A 23,453-nucleotide genomic window follows, 5' to 3' on the forward strand; every position below is an offset into this window, starting at 1 on the left:
AATTACGAAAACAAACCGAATGATAAAATCACGAGTCCGAAGGATGAGTGATTTTATCCATTTCGGTTTGTTTGAGTGATTTTACCCTAAATAAAGAAGTTTAAGTATGAAAACGAAAAAATTTATCAAGCAAAATTTAGAGGACTAGTGGTATTTGAAAAGATTATTTTGTGAACCAATATGTATTATTAGTAAATACGGGCATCTGTGAAATATTTTTAAGACAACTAGGATCAATGTCTTAAGTAGGTTATAGATAAATTATTTTATGATTTAAAAATGAACCAATTTATTTATTATATTGTTAATACATAAAAAACTGTTTAAATCGAAAACGAACAATTATTAAAAACACAATTTTTATAACTAATATGAGATTTTCCAATGTCGTTCGTAACGTATTATGTGAAATTTAGGGTACCTTAAGTTTTATCAGGGAAGAGACTGTTTTATCAAGGAAGAGGCTGTTTTATCAGTATTACACTCAATGATTGGCTAGAACGACGCGTGGTGATTGGCTGAAAAAGCAAAAACGTCAGAATTTGACAGGTGAAAAAAATAATCGGAATAATTTACCTAACGGAACAAGCATACAGCGAGCCAAACGTAGATGGTTTGTAAAATACACAAAAGACAAAAAAAAATTAGCAGCCATCGCCAAAAAAAGTTATACGTACCTATTAAAAAACAAAAAAATGAGGTTATAATATGTACACTCGACCTTCGGGTCCATAAAAATAGACGTAACAGCCTCAGCTCTGCGTGTGAATTTTTTGTAATTTATAATTTAATAATTAGGTACTAACTATTCTAAATGCGACATAAGCCACAATTTAACTAAAAAATGATTTTATTAACCTTTCGACGTCCACCACAGACGTCGTTGTCAAAATACAAAATATTAATAAATTAAACAAAAAGGTTGCTTGGTAAAAAAATCTTCTAATAATTTAATTTAATCTGACTTATTTATATAGATCGTCCCAAACCATTTTTTCAGTGCGTCACAGATTATCGAATTTTCTCTATCGCATTACAGATGGAAAATAAAATCATTTTTTAGTTAAATTGTGGCTTATTTCCCATTTAGAATAGTTAATTACAAAAATGCCACAAAGAAATAGCTTCAGAAAAACATTTTTAATCTAATTGCAAACCAACTTAAAAAAAAATAAAATCGAAAAATTGACATTTTTGGCTGTGGGGGAGGGGCAATAGGGGAAATGGGCTAAAATTGCGGTGAGTCCTAATTTTTTAAAATCATATAGAACGTAAAAAAATAAAAAATATATTCAGGCTGTATCGACCTCAAAAAATATCATTAAGCCCGCAAAAACCCTTACATAACTTAAAAAAACATGGTTTTTGGGGGGTTTAAAGGTATTTTGCCCAATTTTTGATAATCCTAAAATACTCATTTATTTCAAATTATTATACATAATCTATTAACAAAACCTTGAGTTGATCTATGTTGCAGTCTATAAAAAAACCCCATAAAAAACAGTTTTCCGGATTTTTCAAGATGGCGCACCTGACGGAAAAATCTGAAAAAATCAGAGATAGCTTTTGATAAAATACACAAAATGCAAAAAAATTGGACCTGCAGCCCCCTCCAAAAAGTTATAGGTTTTAAAAAAGTTAAAAAAAAATTTGAGGTTATGTACACTCGACCTAAGGGTCCATAAAAAATGGACGTGTTTTGTAAAAGCCTCAGTTACACGTGTGAATTTTTTAAAAATTTTAAATCAATTGCAACCCAACTAAAAAAAATTAAATCTAAAAATCTACGTTTTAGGCTGTGGGGGGAGGCGTAACGGGGGTGGCGAGCTAAAAATCCGCGTTATCTCATTTTTTAATTGCACAGAACGTAAAAAAATTAAAAAGATTGAATTCTGAGAATGAGGGCATTTTGCCCATCTTAACGGGGGGTACCCTTTGCCATTATATTTGATTTCGAGATGTGTATATTTTTTAAACCTTCATCGGTAGCCATGAGTTCCTGTACTATCTCTCTTGCCATCAATAGATCATATTCCTAGCTATTATGACTATATCATTGGCGAAACTTAAGTTGTTTAGATATTTTCTTTCTTTTTTTATTCCTTTTGTCAGCTAATCCAAATTCTTAAAAGCATGTTCCAGTGCCATATTAGACTGTGTTTAGATTAGGGTTTAGGTGACACATTGGGCCTCCTTGTGTAACACCCCACTGTATTGATATTGAAAATTTCGTGACACTATTCCATCTTCTCCTGGGGTTCAATTATTTTTTATTTCCTTCAGGGTCTCGTTGATTTCTGATTTTGTTATTCGACGTGTGCAAGTACTTGGAAGGGGAAACGAGAAACGACCCTGCGCGAGTCGCGGAGAAATATTGCAACTATCGTAAATAATTCATATTGTCAATTGAAATTGTCAAATTGACGTATATTTCATACCTTCTGTCAATGAAGCAGAAAAATTATATATTGCTCCACAATATTGATATGATATGCAATTATTATATAAAGGTAAATTTAATTAATTTTATTTTGCTTGCAGTACTGCATTTTAATAACTGATTTTATTTACTACATACAATTGTTGACGTTTTAATAACATAACCTGAATCTTATTTTTTCTTCTTATTATTTTTTTGGACTATGGCCTTGACAATTATCCAGTAACCAGGACTAATATAATTGGCCAATATAATTAAAAGTGCGAATTTTAGTATAGAGCGTAGAAATAGGGGTTGCTTTGCCGAACTTGCACGGTCCCAATATCGGATAATAGGGCTTTTCATTCACAGTCATTTGTTTCGAGCTTCTGTCATGTGTCACGTAATATTAATATATCTATGTCATACGTTATTGGTATATAACAATGATACAAACCAAAGACGTATGGCGTAGATATATTAATATTATGTGACACGTGACAGAAGCTCGAAACAAATGACAATCGATGAAAAGCCCTATACATCTGATCATTGGTTAGTACCTCATAGCCCAGGCAACCAAATAACGTTTATAAAACGTTGAAAAAACGTCATCATTATCACCAAACGACGTCAGTTTATCACGTTTTTTCGACGTCGAAGATCACGTGAATATGTCCCACCATAAGTCACGTCATTTTTATCACGTTTTAAATACGTGATATGAAAAACGTAGTTTTTACGTCGATTTTGCGTCGTTTTTAGATTTAATTTTCATTTTATGGTTTTAGAAATACACAATAATTGAATGGGTCTACCACATGGTTTGTTTTTGAGAAGTCACAGAAAAAGTTTTATATTGTGATAATGGTGAGTTTATACATTTTAAAGGTGAGTAATACAGTTTGTATTTTGTATTTAAAAACTGTATTACTAACCCTTAAAATGTATAAACTCACCATCATCACAATATTAAAACTTTTTCTTTGACTTCTCAAAAACAAACCATGTGGCGCTTACAACGTTATTCGGCAGGCCCATTCAATTATTCGTATGGGCATTGTTAGTATTGCAATTTTTCCATTTAAGTAAAACCAAATGGAAGGCTTGTTAAAATGCATAGAATTACAATATCCTCAATGCAACATATATAACATACATAGAATTTTCACTTTTTATATTATAAGTATTTACTGTGTCAAAAGTAAAACAACATATAAACTAATAAATCATTTATTAACAAATTAAACATTTAAGTCACAATGTAATAACAAACTTAAGCTTAAACCATTTAAGTTATATAATATATATATATAATTATTATAATTATACCACACACTTTAAAGCTACGATTCCGACAACGACTGCAGATGTCAGTTACAGTTGTCACCATGACAGACGTCATTATTTTGCACTAATAATTTGCATAATTATTAGCAACTGACGTTCTGTCGGACAGCAGTTGCAGTCAGATGTCGGAATCAGTCTCATACAGATAAATAGTGCAAAGTAGTAACGTCCATAACGCCGAGAACTGCAACTGATGTTTGCAGTTGCTGTCTGCAGTCGTTATCGGAATCGTACCTTTAGTCAAAAATGAATACATACAAATAAGACCCAATATATTGAATTTCAATGAAAACTATCTGCTTTATATTTATAAATTTTAAAGAAGACGATTAAATCATAAAAAATAGGACAAAACTATAATAGTCTGTGTTCTCACATATATTTCCATACTCTTATAATCCTCAAAATGATTTCAAATAATTATTACAAATTTTTGCATACAAGAAGATCCACAGACACCTGAAAAATATATTTTTTGATTAAGGGACTGTAATGACCAAATTAAAATGATAAAAACCATTTATATGTGATATCTGATAATACACACTTAAAAGACTAATAGGGCTTTTTATCCACTGTCATTTGTTTCGAGCATCTGTCATGTGTCACATAATATTAATATATATATACGCCATATGTCTTTGGTGTGTATCATTGGTATATAGCAATAACGTATGACGTAGATATAATATTAATATTATGTGACACATGACAGAAGCTTGAAACAAATGACTGTGAATGAAAAGCCCTATACATAAATACTCATGATGAAGAAGTACATTATAATTAAAAATGACTAACCATTTTCATATCGCTGCAACATGAAGCCAAAGCCGTCTTATATTTCAGTTCGTTTAGAGAACGCAACAAGCACTCTGACCAAACAGCTTGAAAACTCATTAGTTTTTCACCAGAGAATGTACATAGCTGTAACATATGTACATGCATTGGGTTCTTCTTATTCTGTCTTGCTGTGGGCATACTCAGCTGCAAATAATATTGCTGCAATATGGCTGCAAACTTCACTATTACCGGCCATACACATACAATGTGCATTTGCTATGTCATTGGAACTGGCTATCACCCAAGCATCTAGTGGTTTAGCATTAGCTTTTTGGGAATTCTTCACCTAAAAAAAATATTTTATCTTTGTGGGAATGCTTCAACTACAAAAATTTATTTTCATTAGAGTATTTGCGTTCTTTACAATGATTGAGAATATTTTAAAATCAGACATTCATATAATATAATTTTAGAACAAACAATCATGACTGTTTATTATTCTCTTTTCTATCATAGTAATTACATGTCCTCGACCTAATCTGTAAACTGTGTAACTCCATTTATCCAAATTTTACAGAGGCACAAAAAATGATTTCTCTAAATATGACTAATGCGAATACTACGTATCTCCCATTTTAAAAGATAGAATGCTAAAATGAAATATTTTATAGATAGGTACTAACATTTGTACCTATATTGTTTAATGAGTGTATTAATATTATTTACCACCAACCCTTTCTTGAAAATATCACTTTCTAAACAGTGAGGTCAATCATGTGGTATGACAAACTGGAGAGTTACATATTTTTCGTACTACATTTGCTGCAAGGGAGATTGGTGTATACGAAGATGTCACTATTTATTCTTCTGGTAAAAATATGCATGTGCATCCTTTTTTAAACGAGTAGGGATTTTTCAAATAAATGGCAGTAATAACTCATTTTCAGAGAAATATGGAGTTACACAGTTTACAAATTAGGACGACAATATGTCTGGTTTCATACAGATATATAAACGTAAATAAATCTAATATTTTAAAACCCATTTATTCGAAAGACACTAATACTGTTATCCATATATTTCTTAATGGTGAATAAATAAAATAAAGACTTACCTTTCCAACAATAATAACAAATCATCAAATGTTTCAAAACAAATCCAGTTGTGAAGGCTTTATGTGCCTGAAGGCTTTTGTATGCTTTCATCTGCTGCTTAAAGTAGTAACTGTGAGACTCTACCAGTCTATCTATAATAGCATTATAACAGTAGTTGATGGAATGCACTGTAAAATCCAATTCTGATGACTGAATTGTATATGGATCTAAATCTCCAATTATTTTCAGCTTCAATGAATATCTAAAACAATAAAAGAAATAATGTTATTGCTTGCAAAATTCATCATTATTGATAAATATCAGGGAAAAATGAATAGTAAATAAAAATTGTTTCGCCTACCTTTCTAAAACGTCTGCCAAGTTTCCAATGATAATTTCCTTAAATAATCACTTTGCATTGTGGTAAATTTATAAAATTTACAAATGACAAACAAAAGTTTTAAAAAATACACACAAAACAGCCAACAAAATCCAAATGAATCCAAAATAGGCAAAATACTAGGACAAACAAACGACAAACGACAACGACGATACGAACATAACCTTAGTTTTGTAACTTTTAAGCTCCAAGCTCCTCCCAATTTCTTGACGTCAGACTTAGGCTCGCTGAAATGAAAACGTCTTTTAAACGTATTTTAACGTCATTAATCTTATGTATGTAAAATCACCTACAAAAGACGTCGATATGACGTAATGTTCAACCACGTGTATATATTCCACCAAATACTGACGTTTCCTCGACGTTGTTGACGTCACTTGGTTGCCTGGGAGACTAAGAGCCGCTATAGGTGAAATTTATTAATCATTTTAGGCACGATGGGACCCTATAACTAAAACAGTAGAACCTAAAAGAAAACGTTTGAACACTGTGCCGTCACTTTTCAGTGGCACATGCGTCGACAGTGGCGCATCAAACTTTCCACTTATGGACGGGATAAATAAATTAAAAGTTACCCTCCCTTACTAACAGATTTCAATTTTTTTATTTTTTTAAGTTCTATGTGATTAACACATAGGATTCAGCGTAATTTTAACCCACCACCCCCTTCCCCCTGCCCCCACCATCAAAAACTTCATTTTTAGTTTTTAATTTTTTTGGTGGGGTGCAATCAATTTTAAAATTTCAAAAAATTCACACGCATAACTGAGGATTTTATAAAACATGTCTATTTTTTATAGACTCATAGGTAGAGTGTACATAACCTCAAAAAATTAAAAGAAATTTTTTTTGCAAAAAAGCGTATAACTTTCTTTGAGGAATAGCTGCAGGTCTAATTTTTCTTAATCTTGCGTGTTTTATCAAACACTATATTTTTAATTTTTTTCAGATTTTTCCATAAGGCTCCCCACTTTCAAAAATCTGAAAAACTGTTTTTTGGGGGGTTTGGGGGATTTTCCCTATTTTATAGACTTCATAATATATCAAATCAATTTTGTTTTTATAGGTTATATGTAACTTGAAGTAACTGAGTCCTTTAGAATATTTAATAATCAGAAAAATACGTTCAAACCCCCCAAAACCCCCTTACAAAACAGTTTTTTGAATTTTTGAAGGTGATGAGCGTTACAGAAAAATCTGAAAAAAATTAGAAATATAGTGTTTGATAAAATACACAAGAATAAGGAAAAATTAGATCTACAACTATCCCCAAAAAAAAGTTATATACTTTTTTCCAAAAAAAAAATTTTAAATTTTTTTTGAGGTTATGTACACTCAACCTAGAGGTCTATAAAAAATACACTTGTTTTATAAAAGCCTTAGCTATGCGTGTGAATTTTTTGAAATTTTAAAATTGACTGCATCCCACCAAAAAAAAAATAAAATCGAAAAATAAAGTTTTTGGTGGTGGGGCCAGGGAGAAGGGGGTGGTGGGTTAAAATTAAGATGAATCCTATGTCTTAATCACATAGAACTTTAAAAAATTAAAAAAATTAAATTCTGGTAATGAGGGAGGGTATTTTTTAATTTATGTATCCCGTCCATTAGTTGAAATTTTGATGCGCCACTGTAGACGCATGTGGCACTGAAAAGTGACGGCACAGTGTTCAAACGTTTTCTTTTAGGTTCTATTATATAAGTTATAGGGTCCCGTCGTGCCTAAAATGATTAAGAAATTTCACCTATAGCGGCTCTTAGTCTATCAGTTTTTAATGTAATTGGAGGTTACATATTGTTATATTTTTCTCTTCTTTTGTGTTTTGCATTAAAAACATTAAATATAACAATACTGATAAAACTACAGATTTTTCTTAGATGTTGGATTAATTCTTAGATGTTGGAATCTATCTCTTCTATTATCTACCTATTTCCTTAGTTTTAGGTGATATTACAATTTGTTTCTTTTTATTCTGCCACATAAGTGCTTAAATAAAAATATTTACTATGGAATAAAAATGTTTTTGTCTAATGATAATAAATTGAATTTAGGAACAATAATAACCCCGGACAAGTACTTGGGACCCGTCATATCACTGTGTATGGAACGTAGGGGGATCCAGAGATCTGCAAATAATATAGACAATGAAAGAGTTATATTACAATATGAACTACCACTTTGTGAGGTTGTCTTAGACTTCCATGATACTTTGAAGACAATTTCTTCAGGATATGCCAGCTTCGACTATGAGGATAATGGATACCAAAGTAGCAATTTAGTTAAGGTAGTTGAGCAATATTTTTTTTGTTGTGAATTTGGACCATTCTAAATTACAGTTATCCCGTTGGATTTTTGCACAAACGTAATGATTTATTTGCAAACATTTTAAATCAAAACATTAAATGAAACGTACCGGGTGTCCCAATAAGAATGGCTCTCGGCCATATCTCAGGAACCGTTTATAGTACAGTTTTGAGAAAAAAATATGTATAACAAAAGTCGCCTCGGGAAAAGCCTAGAAATTATTTTCATGATTGTAAGTGCACCGCTAGAGGGCGTAATTAAATGTCAAAAATTAAAAAATCAAAATTTTACAAAATTTACTTAATGAAAGGGCACTGGAAATCCAATCATCGTATTCTTCATAAAATTCTGCGCATATTTGATTTCACAAGTTTAAGTCTAACTTTGCAAATAAGACCGGTGACATTAACAGTTGTTTAAAATTTACACGTTTCTTAAGATATCTCGAGATAGAAAAAAGGTATCGACATGCGGTTTTCGGTATTATGTTGCTAAGTTGGTCTAATTTTGTAATACAGGATTAAAAATGCATACTTGTATTTAATATTTTCCAAGGAAAACTAGATTTCTGAAAATTATTAAATAACGCCTCCTAGCTTGCATATTACTTATTATGCTATTTCGAAAATGAGACACTTACGTTGACCAAAAAGAGCTGTTTTCAACAAGACCAAGTATGCAATATTCGATTTAGCAGAATCGGACTTACAGCCATTTTTTCATTAGAAGGTTCCCACTCACCACCACCTCTTATTTGCAAAGGTAGACTTAAACTTGTGAAATATGCGCAGAATTTTATGAAGAATACGATGATTGGATTTCCAGTGCCCTTTCATTGGGTAAATTTTGTAAAATTTTGATTCTTTAATTTTTGACATTCAATTACGCCCTCTAGCGGTGGACTTACAATTATGAAAATAATTTCCAGGCTTTTCCCGAGGCAACTTTTGTTATAAATATTTTTTTCTCAAAGCTGTACTATAAACGGTTCCTGAGATATGGCCGAGAGCCATTCTTATTGGGACACCCGGTACATCGACATGTACTTTCAATGTAATTATTAGGAAATGGCTATTACTCCGGTGGATTTATTTTATAAAGCTTTCTAATGAAGTGTTTAATCTTTTTTTACTATTGAGGAGATTGATGGACTCAACATTTAACAGCTTGAACATCATGCTAACTATTACTAATATAAAGATAAATATAAAATGGTAATAAAAAAATCAAAAAGTAATCTCGAAAATAAACAAATAAGTTTCCGTTCGACAGAACTATAGCCAGACTTATGTAGTATAATGACAACTTGTAGGTTAGAAAATATTACTTGTCTGATTTGCTTAAAAATAAATAATTACCGGAAGTAATCAAATAAGAGAGCAACCGTTAGTCGTTCTAATAATTATGTTTGAAAATAAAAATTACAATGAAATGTACAAAGACTAAAAGCATTCTAAAAGTTTAAATAATATGAAGAACCATCTGTAAACACAACAAATGCGCTAGTGTCACTGAAAATGATAAACGTCAAAATTCTTAGTAAATAATGTATCAAAAACATGCCATATTATTTATCCTTGTTTAACTTATTATGGTTTCTATGGACAAAAGGCTCAATTTTGTGATACTAGTTTGTGTGAGTAAAGAAGAGACCTAAACTTACGTGCATAGAAATCGGCCCACTTAAAAATTTAGTCATTTTTGATGTCCCATATTTTCTAAACCTGTTGGCCCATTTAAGTGATTTTTTGAACATGTTATAGCCCGATTCTTTAACAATACCACTGTAATAATATTGTTGCTAAACAGGTAAATTTTCATTGTATCCCGTGTGTACCAATCAAACTGTGTTTTTTTCTCAAAGTTCGCATCACCCTGTGGAATATTGTAGCATTTATAAAATACTGAAATTAAAACCCAACTATAGCCTCATGTTTTCTTAATATTGTTTTTTGATTCATTCGTTTATGTTGGATAATAAAAAAGTTAGGTACTTTAACAACTAGACATGTTCTTCATCAATACACGGTGTTTCTAAATAAATGCGACAAACTTTAAGGGGTAATTCTGCATGAAAAAATAATGACAGTTGGCTTTATAAACGTATGTCCGCAAATGTTTCGTTTCCGAGATACGGGATGTTGAATTTGTTCTTACACACTGACGATTTATTTATGCTTTAAAACCAGTTGAGATATGAAAATAATTAAGAATTTAATATTCACCATTGGCGTACATACGGGTAATATGATCGGTCATATTGTTAAAGTACGTAACTTTTTTATTATCCAACATAAACGAATGAATAAAAAAAAACAGAATGTTAAGAAAACCAGGGGCTATAGTTAAGTTTTAATTTCAGTATTTTATATATGCTAGAATATTCCACAGGTTGATGCGAACTTTGAGGAAAAAATACAGTTTGATTGGTATACAATGAAAATTTATCTGTTTAGCAACAATATTATTACAGTGGTATTGTTAAAGAATCGGGCTATAACATGTTCAAGAAATCACTTAAACCGGCCAACAGGTTTAGGAAATACGAGTCATCAAAAATGACCAAATTTTTAAATGGGCCGATCTCTATGCGCGTAAGTTTAGTTTAAAAAATATTTCGTGAATAATTTCATGCTTGTGCAAAGAACCGCCGGAACAACTTTATCAGTTGGAAATAATTGTTTTCAGTTAGCCATACTGTTAAATGGAACTCTGGTGGATGAATTAAGTAACATAGTTCATGTAACAAAGGCCAAAACCATAGGACGACAGATGGTACTGAAATTAAAAGACATTATTCCTAGACAGTTAATACATATAGCAATCCAAGCTAGCGTAAATGGTAAAGTGATGGCCAGGGAGAACATTAAGCCATATAGAAAAGATGTCACTGCTAAACTTGTAAGACTTTTAATTTTGTATTCATTTATTTTTGATTTAAACAATATTTTGTTATTCTTTTCAGTATGGTGGCGATATTACCAGAAGGATGAAACTGTTAGCCAATCAAGCAGCAGGTAAGAAGAAAATGAGAATGGTTGCCAATATTTCCCTTCCTAGAGAAACATTTATTGATGTCTTACGGAAATAAATATATTTTTAAAATTTTAATTGTTTTACTTTTAGTAGTCCCTGAAAACCTTTGAAACCTCAAATATTAACACAAAAAGCTGTGAATTGAAATGGATTATTGTATAACTAGTAGGTGAACATGTAGGTTGGTGTTTTATGAAAGTTAAACACTGTGTTTTAAAGCAATATAGTAATCTATTATTTTTTTCTTATGAAGCATGAAACTTGGTGAATGAATTTAGAAACATATCTCAGTTAACAAATACCAAAACAATAGTACAACAGACGGTACTGAAGCTAACAGGTATTATTCCCAGACAGTAAATACATAATAGTCAGCTCGGGCATACTGTGACAGAATCATTTCTTTATTAAAAAAAGATGAATAATGGAGTTTATATTCATTTTCTGTTAATTAATTAAAAGCTTTCTAACAAATTGAAGAGCCTCAGATGCAGAATCCACCAAAAATGGTAAATAGTTATTTAAATCTGAGACTATTCGTGTTGAAAGTTCTTTCTGGTACATCCTTAATCTGCGACTTTTTCAATTAATAAGACCGCAAACGACGAATAAAGGAAACGATCACATTCCGTTTTCATTCGTCTAGGAAAAAAGGACAGAAGAGGAACTTTCAGTACACAAATCTGAGTAAAGATAGACAAATAATAAATGATGGTTTTGCTTGTTTTCGATTCAGAGGGATGCACACCCGCTGGACAGGCTGTTTCTACCATTGCAGGCGTCATCAGCAGCGTTCGTTAGCGTGCACTCCTCTGAATCGAAAAACAGCCGGACCATCAATTTAAAGGTCACTTCTAAGAGAAGTGAAGAAGTAACGGAGCGAATACTAGCAGGCAACAAAAAATATTGGATATATAGGCTAATGAAGGATAAAAACTTATCCAGAAATACAAAACTGAAAATATACATACAATACTGAGACAATGTGCCTTACAGAAAAATTACAGTCGGAAAAATGAAAGAATACCCATGAACGATCATATCAAGCACATATTTTGGATTTGCTACCTTTTTCTATAAATAACAAACGAGAGAGATATATTATTAAGTGTTGTCTACTAAGCAAAAACGTTATCCAAGACATACGCAGGTACATATTTATAATTGACAGAGTGAGACGGCGATACAATTGTTCAACGTAGTTACCTACATTAATTTAGTAGAAAATTTAAACTCACACTTGACTATTTCTGTACTTCTAATGTCATTCTTAGAAAAACATTCAACATCAGTAGAGATAATGATTGTATAAACTACTATTCGAGTAATCGTGCTGGTCAACTATAATCTGACTGATTTGATTTCTGTCACTTTGACAGTGAAACTGGGTTAGGTTCGGTATAGTTTATAAATTTTAATAATCAGTCGTATTTACTTGAATAAATTCAGTTCTTTTAAGAGATATTTTGATATTATATTGTATTTTTGGTTTGGTAAGTATTTATTTAATTAAAATACGTCAATAAAATTTGTAAGTAATCATCTGTCAACATGGTTAACTTCTGTCTATGAGTTCGCCAAACGTGTACATATTACTCTGACTTTTCAATCATAGTGTATGAAATTACAGATTAGTATATTTTTACGAATGTACATTTATTTAACAATAAAACACTGAAAACGTTTGTTTTCTATACTTTCACAAAATTTATTACAACTAAGTGACTACAGCTGTTTCGGCAGAGTGCCTTTCTCAAGTGATATAGTTTACAATGTGTTTGCTTTTTTTAAGTCTTTAACTGAAGAGGTTGAGGAGTGGGGAGCTGTTTGTCTCGAGTTGGTCATTCAGAATTATATCTGTATTTTTCAATTTATTAATTTCCATAGATTCTAAAAAAGATAGCTTAAGGCTTTTATTTTGAATATGCAGAATTTAAAACTCTTCATTGAAAGAATGATTATAATCTAGAAGGTGAAGTGCGTATGTAGAAGTGTCTGTTTTTCTATTGTTGAAAGCCCTTTTGTGTTCTGCTATCCGTTTGTCAAAGATTCTGCCAGTTTGACCGATGTAAGTTTTCGGACAATCACCACAAGTTAGTTTGTACACACCACTCTGTAGTTGCTTTCTCTTTCGGCTTTTATTGCTCTTAATATATTTGCTTAAGTTGTTGTTAGTTCTGAAAGCTGGTGTTATTCCTTTCTTTTATACATTTTTTTTGTACATTTATTTGCAGATAATGTCTGGAAAATGATCTGAATACCTAATGATCTGAATTCATTAAGTTTAAAAATAAAAATGTATACCATTTTTATTCATTCAGTTGCGGTGCGAAACCAAAACTGTCTTAATTTTTACTCAGATCAGAGAGTGCAGCCAGCACTCTTATCGACGATTTCACCTCTTGTTAGAGGTTCATCAGAGACTGCATTTCTCTGCATCAGACGGGGGTTGTGAATTGCATAGTGTAGAATTCCTTCCCTTTAGTCTTCACTGCAGCATCCATTTGGCTTGCATATTGTAGAAGCCTTGGAGGTTGTCACCAGGAAATGGGCCAATAAAGTTTTTCAATTAAAAATCTTTTAAAAATATTTAATTTACAAATATTTTTATTAGGTTGAAAAACTTAGTCTTTTATTTAGCAGATGCCGCTAGGCACCTACTACCATCTCGTCAGTTGCGGTGGGAGATGGATATGTCGAAGATTTTTACCTGGGCCAGAGAAATGCAGCCTATGCAGTCTCTGATGAACCTCTAACAAGAGGTGAAATCGTCGATAAGAGTGCTGGCTGCACTCTCTGATCTGAGTAAAAATTAAGACAGTTTTGGTTTCGCACCGCAACTGAATGAATAAAAATGGTATACATTTTTATTTTTACATTAGTATTACTCCTATAGAGTAACTAGGTCCATTTTCCGTTGGAACTTTACCACGCTGCTGACGGGGGTTGTGAATTGAATAGTGTAGAATTCCTTCCCTTTAGTCTTCACTGCAGCATCCATTTGGCTTGCATATTGTAGAAGCCTTGGAGGTTGTCACCAGGAAATGGGCCAATAAAGTTTTTCAATTAAAAATCTTTTAAAAATATTTAATTTACAAATATTTTTATTAGGTTGAAAAACTTAGTCTTTCATTAAGTTTACTTTCATTTGAATCGCTTAATGCAGCTGACATAAACGACATTTTTTTAAATTCCTGTTATTATTTACGTCCACTGGCAACTTTAACATGCAGAATTTCATAATACTATATTTGCTTACTCATTATTTTTGTATTATTAATCTATATCAAATAATTAATTACGGCAGTAATAGTAACATTTATCACCAATAAATATATATTATCAGAAAAAGAATAACATCACAACAATTTTTTGACACATTCTTACGTAGCCAAAAATCGTACGGTGGGGTAGTAGTCACATCCGTTTATTTTCAGTATTAACTTAGTTTAGACTTTGTTTTGACTAGAAATTTTTGATTTGATTCGTATGCATATCATCGATGACGCATGGGTATTCTTTCATTTTTCCGACTGTAGAAAAAAAATAGTAAAAACTTCCTGTTTTATTCGTTATAGAATTGTTGGTTGCATAACCACTAGGCTAATATTTACTGTTTTAAAACAGACCATCTTCTTTTAAGAAACCTGGGGATTCTCAGTAGTGCATTTTCTGTTAAAAAAAGTAAAAAAAACACAACTATAGGTAATAAATATCAATTTAATTGATCTAATAAAATATATTGGTATAAAAGTAAACGACATTTGAAATATATTGGCCATATATGAAAATCTCTGGGTGTGTTTTCGCCAATATGACAAAAAAATCGATAATCACAAACATGAAAAAATCCTGTACCAAAAATTCTTCTACACATATTACAAATCTTGAGTTGCCGTTTAGTTAAAAACAAATAGTCTAAAAAATCGTCGGTGTACCGAGTTTTTGAGCAGGAAATCGATCAGCTACAAAGAGAAACAAAAATATACGAAAAATATTTAACTGTACGTTCTTACGATGTACTAAACGAAACGATATCCATTGATCCAAAATTATTGTCATCATACTGGGCTCTGAAGGACAGATATAGCTATACAGCGCATGTCTATCATTAATTCAGATATACTTATCAGTTGTACGTCAATTTTGACTTTTCAAGTTTTAGTAAACAACAAAATTATTATTAAAAATGAATAAAAGCAATCTTTGCTCGAAATGTATTTTAGAAATGGCCAAAGAATTAACGGAGAATGGGTTTACTCCAACCGAGATGCTTTTGAAGTTTATGTTGAAGAATTTCCCAATGTTGCTATTCATTAGTCTTTGCAGAACTATTCGTCGCATTGTAGATGTTTATAGAGAAACGGGAAGCGTAACTCACAAGCCAGGGGCAGGCAGGCCTAAAGAGCGAACTGAATAAAACATCGAACTGGTCAGAACAGTTATTGTCGATCAACCACGTACATCAACTGAATCGCTTATTGTATAAAGGGAATAAGTCCACTTTCGTACGAAATTAAAGTGAGATATACGTTTTGTTAAACCAACGTCGACGGATCGATGAGTCTATAAAGGAAATTTGTATGTCTCACCGTACGCGAAATATCGCACGATAAAATTCTTGTTGAGCGTATAAAGGGTACTAGTCCGGGACTGATTACCTTTATACAATAATTCTTGTGGCACCACCATCGTTTGTGGCACTTTGTCGTTTATTTTATTACTTCGGTTAGCTTACGTTAGTTAGTCTTACGACGTATTTTAGGTCTTGTTTGTAATAATAAACCTTATGAATAAATTAATAATTTAACTGTAGAGAAGCAGCACTATTTCGTCTTTTATTCGTCGATTGTATAAAGGAATCAAGTCCCAGCCTTTAAAAACGACTTTTTGACCTTAATCGTTTTCAAAGCCAAGTTTGCTGTACCACATGTCACTCTACTAGTCTCCTTCTACATTTCATCTGTAGAACAAAATTTGATAGATCATCAAGTTTCTAAACATAAACAGTTTTTTTCTTTTTTCTCAAAACTAAGTATTGCGGACTTATACCCTTTATACAATAAGCGCTTCAATTCAGCATTTACATCAAGTAGATCTTTTATGTGGAACTTGCCAGCGCATTTTAAGCAAGATTTACGTTTTCATCCGTATCGTTTACAAACCTTTAATGAAACCACCCCAAACTTCTATCCCCAAAAGCTAGCGTTCTGTAATTTGTTTCTGAACAATTTCAATAATAATGATGATGTATTAGCCTTTTTAGGGTCAGAATATGAGGATGTGGAGTGCAGATAACCCGCATTATTTGATTGAGATATAATCCCTTATATCCACAAAAACTTGGAGTTTGGGCTGCTATTAGCAAGCGACATATTGTAGGACCTATATTTTTCGAAGGGATTTTTTCTAAATGCTGACAGATATCGTCAAAAAATTTTAACTCCATCTATAAATCAATTGATGGATGATTTACTAATATAAGGATCTTTTCAGCAAGACGGGGCTCCAATTCATACAAAATTTGAATTTTGAGAGGGGCTGCAAAATTTGAATTTTATGGTCTTTTTCGACAATAAGTTTAAATATGCCCATTACATTCCCCTGCATTTTTTTGTGTGGCCACATTTAAAAAATTCGATTTTTAGAACTTCTCTAGCGGATTTGAAAGATCTTAGACAAAGAATGAGAGAATCATATTGAAGAACTATATAATACTCCGTAGATCCTAAACAATGTTATAGACTCGATAAGAAGAAGAGTTACGTTACGTAGAGATGTTGGTGGTGGACATATTCAGCATCTTCTTTGATTGTATTTATTATTGTTACCTACTTATAATTTTATTTTTTTCGATTTTTGATTAAAGTTCTTTTGGCTAATTTTGGTTTTAAAATGTTAATCAAAATGCAATGATACAAATTCAGATTAAAACAAGACATAGGTAATTTTTTGCTCGGATAGCTTTGATGAAAATAATTGTGAATCGCTTGTTTTCTTTTAACTATTTTTTTGTGTTTTTCATTTGAAATTAGTTCTAACCCTCTTGATAAATGTAGAGTTCATATATCAGTAGATCAACCTACATGTTGTAAAAAGACAGTCAGTAAACATTTAATGTCGAATTGTATGTTGTAGGACCGACAAAAAATAGTCCAATAGACATTTTTTAACAATTAATACATCGTCTGAACATAATATTGGAAAGAAAAGTATTTTTGTCATAAAAGTGCACAGTTCTTTTTTATTTTTAATTGACAAAAAGTGGACTCACAGCATAAAGTCTACAGTAAAAAGTACATTTACAGTTTGATTCTTCTCTACGAATAAGAAACTTAGAAATGTGCACTAAAATTTGGTTTTATTCAAGTTTTTGATGAGCTATTTACATTTTGAAGTCTTATATACGTATATTTATACAGGGTGTTAGTAAATAAGTATGAAAAACTTTAAGGGGTAATTCTACATGAAAAAATAATGACAGTTTGCTCTATAAACGTATGTCCGCAAATGTTTCGTTTCCAAGATACGGGGTGTTGAATTTTTTTTTAATTGCGAATTTTTTTATTGCTCTAAGACCTTTTAAGCTGTGAAAATTAAATTTGGTGTTCATTGGCGCGCCGACGGGTAATGGTCTGAGTTTTTTTTAAAGAAAAAAATGGTACGCCACTGAGATATTTCAAATTAAAAATTATTTTTGTATTCCACGTTTAATTTATGATAAAGAACCTTTCTTGTCTTTTTTTCATATGGTGCACCGTTTTTATGCAAAAAAATAAAACATCTTCGCGCGTATTTTTCATTTCGTAATACATCATCAAGAACTCTCCAATATAATAATGCCAAACTAGAACAATAACAGAAAATATTTTTAAAAAGATTTTAACTATGTGCAAGGCTACAACAAATGTTCAAAATTACCTACTTTAAAGGTGACAGAGTAATTTTATAATCACCATTGGCGCGCGTAAGGGTAATGGCCCGAATTTTTTAAAGAAAAAAATAGTACGCCACTGAGATATGTCAAATTAAAAATCATTTTTGAATTCCTCGTTCAATTTACGACAAAAATCTTTCTTGCCTTTTTTCATATGAGGCGCCGTTTTTATGCAAAAAAATAAAATATCTTAACGTTTACAAAGTATTTGAAATAAGTTTCTATGCATATTATGGAATCTACCTCGAATAATTTGAAAGCGTTAAGATGTTTTATTTTTTTGTATAAAAACGGCGCCGCATATGAAAAAAAGACAAGAATGATTTTTTGTCGTAAATTGAACGAGGAATACAAAAATGATTTTTAATTTGACGTTTCTCAGTGGCGTACTATTTTTTTCTTTAAAAAATTGAGACCATTACCTGTACGGGCGCCAATGGTGAATATAAAATTATTCTGTCACCTTTAAAGGAGGTAATTTTGAACATTTGTTGTAGCTTTGCACCTAGTTAAAATCTTTTTAGTAAATAATTTTTAATTTGAAATATCTCAGTGGCGTACCATTTTTTTTTCTTTAAAAAAATTCAGACCATTACACCCGTAGGCGCGCCAATGATGAATATAAAATTGTTATTTGTTTGCCAAAAAATGCGCAATAACTACCTCTTGAAACCCACCAAATGTAATTTTCATATCTCTACCGGTCTTAGAGCAATAAAAAAATTGGCAGTTTGAAATAAAAATTTCAACACCCTGTATCTCGGAAACAAAGCATTTGCGGACATACGTTTATAGAGCAAACTGCCATTATTTTTCATGTAGAATTATCCCTTAAAGTTTTTCATACTTATTTACCCTGTATATTACTGGACCTCAGAATAATAAAAAACACAGTTGGTCCTTCGAAACGGATGAGTAATGTGTAAAAGTTACTTATTTCAGTGATAAGCTTCACACTGCGTTGGACAATTAAGACATAAAACGCCTTCAAACTGTTGTTTTTTGTTGATTTTATTATTAAATCAATTTCTTGTAATTTTTGTTTCGCTGTAGAGGATCAAAAAAATAAGAAAACATTCGAGAATGACGTTGATATATAAATAAGTCAAATATTGTCATCCCAAAACCCGGAACACTAAAAAAGTAACTGATTGATGTGCAAATTCGAACACGTTTGAATATCTACATCTTTATGCTCTTTATTACCAACAGTAAACGCATTAAAAAGTGTTCACCGACTATAAAGTTCACAGACGTGTAATACACCAGGTACACTTAATTTTAGACTATATAAAAAAGTTTTTTTTTGTGGTGAATTAGGAACTTTATAATTGGTTAACTTTTTTTTAGAAATTTTCTAGTCAATCGTAGATTTATTTGTTCTTAAAAAATTATTTTGCTTGATTTTCTCATTACCTCAATAGTTTTTCACTAAATCTGAAGAAAAATTATGTTTTTTCGATGAACTTTACAATGTTTATCAATAAACATCGTATAATTTACAATAAGTTAATAGATCCTAAACTATCATTCCTGCTTGATTTTACAATTATTTTGTAGTTTTTGGCCATAAAAAGAAGTATTTTGACTCCAAATATATGAATTCGGAAATGGTGAACGTTGTAAGTGGTGAACTTCATATCTTTAAAGTTTCAAAGTAGGTTTATTGTATGTCCAAAAACAATTGATTTTTATTGATTTTACGATTATTTTTAGTTTTCTTTCATAAAAAAGAAGTATTTTGGCCTCAAATAGATGAATTTAAGAATGGTGAACATTATAAATGGTGAATTTCGCGTATTTTATGTTTTAAAGTAAATTTTTAAGTCCTCAAACAAGTGATTTTGCTTAATTTTCTCATTATTTGTAATTTTCGTCCATGAAAAGAAGTATTTTGGATTCAAATAGATTAATTTACGAATGGTGAACTTTATAAAGGGTGAATTTAATGTATTTAGCATTTTAAAATAGGTTTACCGGTTTATATAGTCGATCGGACAGCTCAGTGAGACTAGCGGCTGACCGCACTTCACTTCGCCGTGATGAATGCGAGTTCAAGCCCCAGCCAGGTCAACAGAAAAACAAAAAAGGCTAACACGTCAGTATAAAATTCTAATAAAAACTGATGCTTAGACTGGAATATGCGGGCGTCTGATCGACCTATGAGGGAGCAGTACGGCAAGGGATAAGGGCTTGCGGCTCGGTGACACTCCCCCACAGATCCCTACCGGAAGGGCGTTGACGCCTAAATACCGGTGTATATAAATAGGTTTATACGTCCCAGAAAAGATTTTGATTGTTTTTATGATTATTTTTGAATTCTCGTAAATAAAAAAAGGATTTTAGCTTCAATTAATTAGTTCACGAATGGTGAACATTATAAATGGTGAATTTCATGTGTTTAAATATTTAAGGCAAGCTTACATGTCTCCAAATAAGTGATTTTACTTGATGCTTGATTATTTTTAGTTCTCATCTATAAAAAGAAGTATGTTGGCTTCAAATAGATGAATTTAGGAATGGTGAATTCTGTGTTTAAAGTAGATTTATATGCTCCAAACTGATTTTGCTCGATGCCCTCATTATTTTTAGTTTTAGTCCATAAAAAGAGATATGTTGGCTTCAAACACATGATTTTAGGAATGGTGAACGTTGTAAAAAGTGAATTTATTGTCTTTATTATTTTAAAGTAGGTTAAAAGGGTAAAGTAGGGTAAAACAAGTGATTTAGCTTGATTCTCTCATTATTTGTAGTTTTCGTCACACCCCGGTTTTATTCTTCTGTCACACAATCTCCGAATATGCACAACAATCTACCACCCGATAAAATACTCATTTTTTCAGGTAAAATAATTTGCTAAAAGGCCGTCGAATAATTACGTGAGACGCTATTCTTACTTTTTCGCTCCCCACATCTTTCTTGGTGAGATAAATACGGAACCCACCTCCACTACAAATAGATTAAGTTACAAACACTATCTCTTTTTGTGTTTATTAAAGATTCGTCTTATTTTTGAACGGAATTAAGCGGGGTCGTCCAGACCGCGCCCTCTCACGTAATTATCGGACGCCCCTGAGTGAGGAACTGGACTGGACGTCGCAACACCGTCTTAGCTCGACGAATTATAATTTTTTTGTTGATTTTCCTAAAAAAACAATGAACGGCTCGGCATTTAGCAGCGTCGAAACGGCGCCAGGCGGTGGCTACAACTACGGGGCCGGATCTAGGGTATCTTTGAGGCGACGCATCATGTGCGATCCGATGTCCCTCACCTCCGGCCACTGCCGCAATACAAAAGCTATTCCTATTACTAGTACAACCGTCGAAAGAATCCTTAACCTAAAAGAAAAAAATCGTTAATATCAATCTTCATATCTCGATATCGAGGCACTGACCTTGTACGAAGAAAGGGCATGATAATGCCCGCTCCCGTGGCGACTAACAATAAAACCACTTGAAGTACTGTGAGCAAAACATTGATGAGTTTGACGACGAGCGCTCTGGCGTTGGAATTGTCGAGACCTTCCAAGGTAACATACTGCTGTTGCTGGAGGGCTTGATGTTCCATCTTTTGGATCTGGAAAATTACAAAACAAAATATATAACCGGCTCGAAGGACCAATGTATAAAGCGACCTACACTCACCGGCACAAAATTCCGCCACTAAAAATTTTTCATTAAGTTTGACAATTTATAACTTTATTTGTACTCCGATTTTCAAGATTCTTGCATCAGTTTGTAGGTACATGTAAGGTGGAGTGGGGTAAGTTCGGACCGGTTTTCGTTAAGTTTGACTTTAATAATATTTTTGTAAATTATATTTCAAATATTTAACATTTTCTTGGTATCAACGTGAAGTAACATTAATACACTATAATTCGCATTGCCAAAAACACCAATTTACATTGGAAATTAGAACTTTTATAAAAAATTAGAAAAACAGTAACTATGGGGCAAGTTCGTAAACAGCAATTTAAAAAATAAAATTTATCTTCATATGTTATGGGACAAAATCGGAATTAATAATCCGTCATTTATGAAATGCTTTTTGCCAGATTAAAATAAGTTGCTTAGTTTAAAAGTTATACATTTAAATATAAAGAATGTTTTTTGCATTATTTTGTATTAATGCTCCTTTAATTGTTTCTGCTGATTACGCTCGTCGGTTCGTTTTTCTAATATAATATCTAACCATTTTGGATCTAAAAAAAGGTTATATTTGAGCAAGAAACCATAAAAAGTACAAAAAAATCTTTAAAATTGACTGGAAAAAGCATAAGTCCGGTCTTATCCCGCTACATGCTCCGAACTTGCCCCGTGCACTAATATTTGCGGTGCAAGACCAGAGTAGTGATTTTTCCAGTAAATTTCAAATAATCGAAAGGATTTATTTCTTTAACGTAAACTTTAAGCAATGTTCTTAATACTTACCAAAAATAAATGCACAAGACACAAAATTTGCTGTAAAATACCTACCGGCACTTTCTTCAACAGCTTTAGGTTAGATATCTACTACTCATGTACTCAGATTTTATAAATGGCAAAATAGTGGCAGAATTACTTCTGAGTGAGAGACATCTATGTCAATCAGTTCATACTAATCTAGTACAGATTTCTACTTATTAATTTGTACAATTAAATGTATCTTATGATAGATTTAGAGCTAATACGAACTTGCCCCGTTTACAATATTACCCCACTCCACCTTATTGTTTTCGTTCGGTATTATTCCGTTAACAAAAATTTTTTTAGATGGCATTATAAGGGGGTGAGTGGAAGCGTTGTATTTTCTCGTAACTTTAAAAAAATATGTGGAAAAATTGAAGGGCTGATTTTGTTTCATACTCCTTTCATATTATTTCGGAGGCATCTCTAAGATTTTGTTTTTTGAATTATCCAAATATCTCTTTTCTTATAAAAGCTGTAAATAAAAACACTGCTTTGAAGGTTTATTTAATTAAAAATATCAAACACACTAAAATTAACAACACAAAACAAAATTAACAAAAGAAATCAATAGCGGGTCTGTCCACCTCTCGTGGCAACGACTACTCGCAATCTGGCATCGAATAAATAAGATGTGTTATCCTTCCCTGGGGAATAGTCCGATATTCTTCTACCAGGGCCATGAC

At 31.9% G+C, this 23,453-nt stretch overlaps 2 protein-coding genes across 7 annotated transcripts in view; one reads left to right on the top strand and one right to left on the bottom strand.

Annotated features, from left to right (window-relative positions):
- LOC126889257 (translation factor GUF1 homolog, mitochondrial) overlaps window positions 1–11,459 on the top strand; it is a 34,643-nt gene extending 23,184 nt beyond the window's left edge. Inside the window, exons 7-9 of the mRNA XM_050657361.1 lie at window positions 8,096–8,328; window positions 11,037–11,249; window positions 11,314–11,459. Of these exons, the coding sequence (XP_050513318.1) occupies window positions 8,096–8,328; window positions 11,037–11,249; window positions 11,314–11,439 (572 nt within the window). The 3' untranslated portion in view covers window positions 11,440–11,459. The remainder of the gene's footprint in view (window positions 1–8,095; window positions 8,329–11,036; window positions 11,250–11,313) is intronic.
- Window positions 11,460–15,086: 3,627 nt separating this feature from the next.
- LOC126889258 (transmembrane and coiled-coil domains protein 2) overlaps window positions 15,087–23,453 on the bottom strand; it is a 165,189-nt gene continuing 156,822 nt past the window's right edge. For all 6 annotated transcript variants that reach the window (XM_050657365.1, XM_050657363.1, XM_050657364.1 and 3 more), the window contains 2 exons: window positions 21,717–21,898; window positions 15,087–21,660 (listed from right to left, as the gene is read on the bottom strand). In XM_050657365.1, the coding sequence (XP_050513322.1) occupies window positions 21,531–21,660; window positions 21,717–21,898 (312 nt within the window). In that variant the 3' untranslated portion in view covers window positions 15,087–21,530. The remainder of the gene's footprint in view (window positions 21,661–21,716; window positions 21,899–23,453) is intronic.

Source organism: Diabrotica virgifera, chromosome 8 (genome assembly GCF_917563875.1).
Source record: "Diabrotica virgifera virgifera chromosome 8, PGI_DIABVI_V3a".
Classification (NCBI taxonomy): Eukaryota; Metazoa; Arthropoda; class Insecta; order Coleoptera; family Chrysomelidae; genus Diabrotica; species Diabrotica virgifera.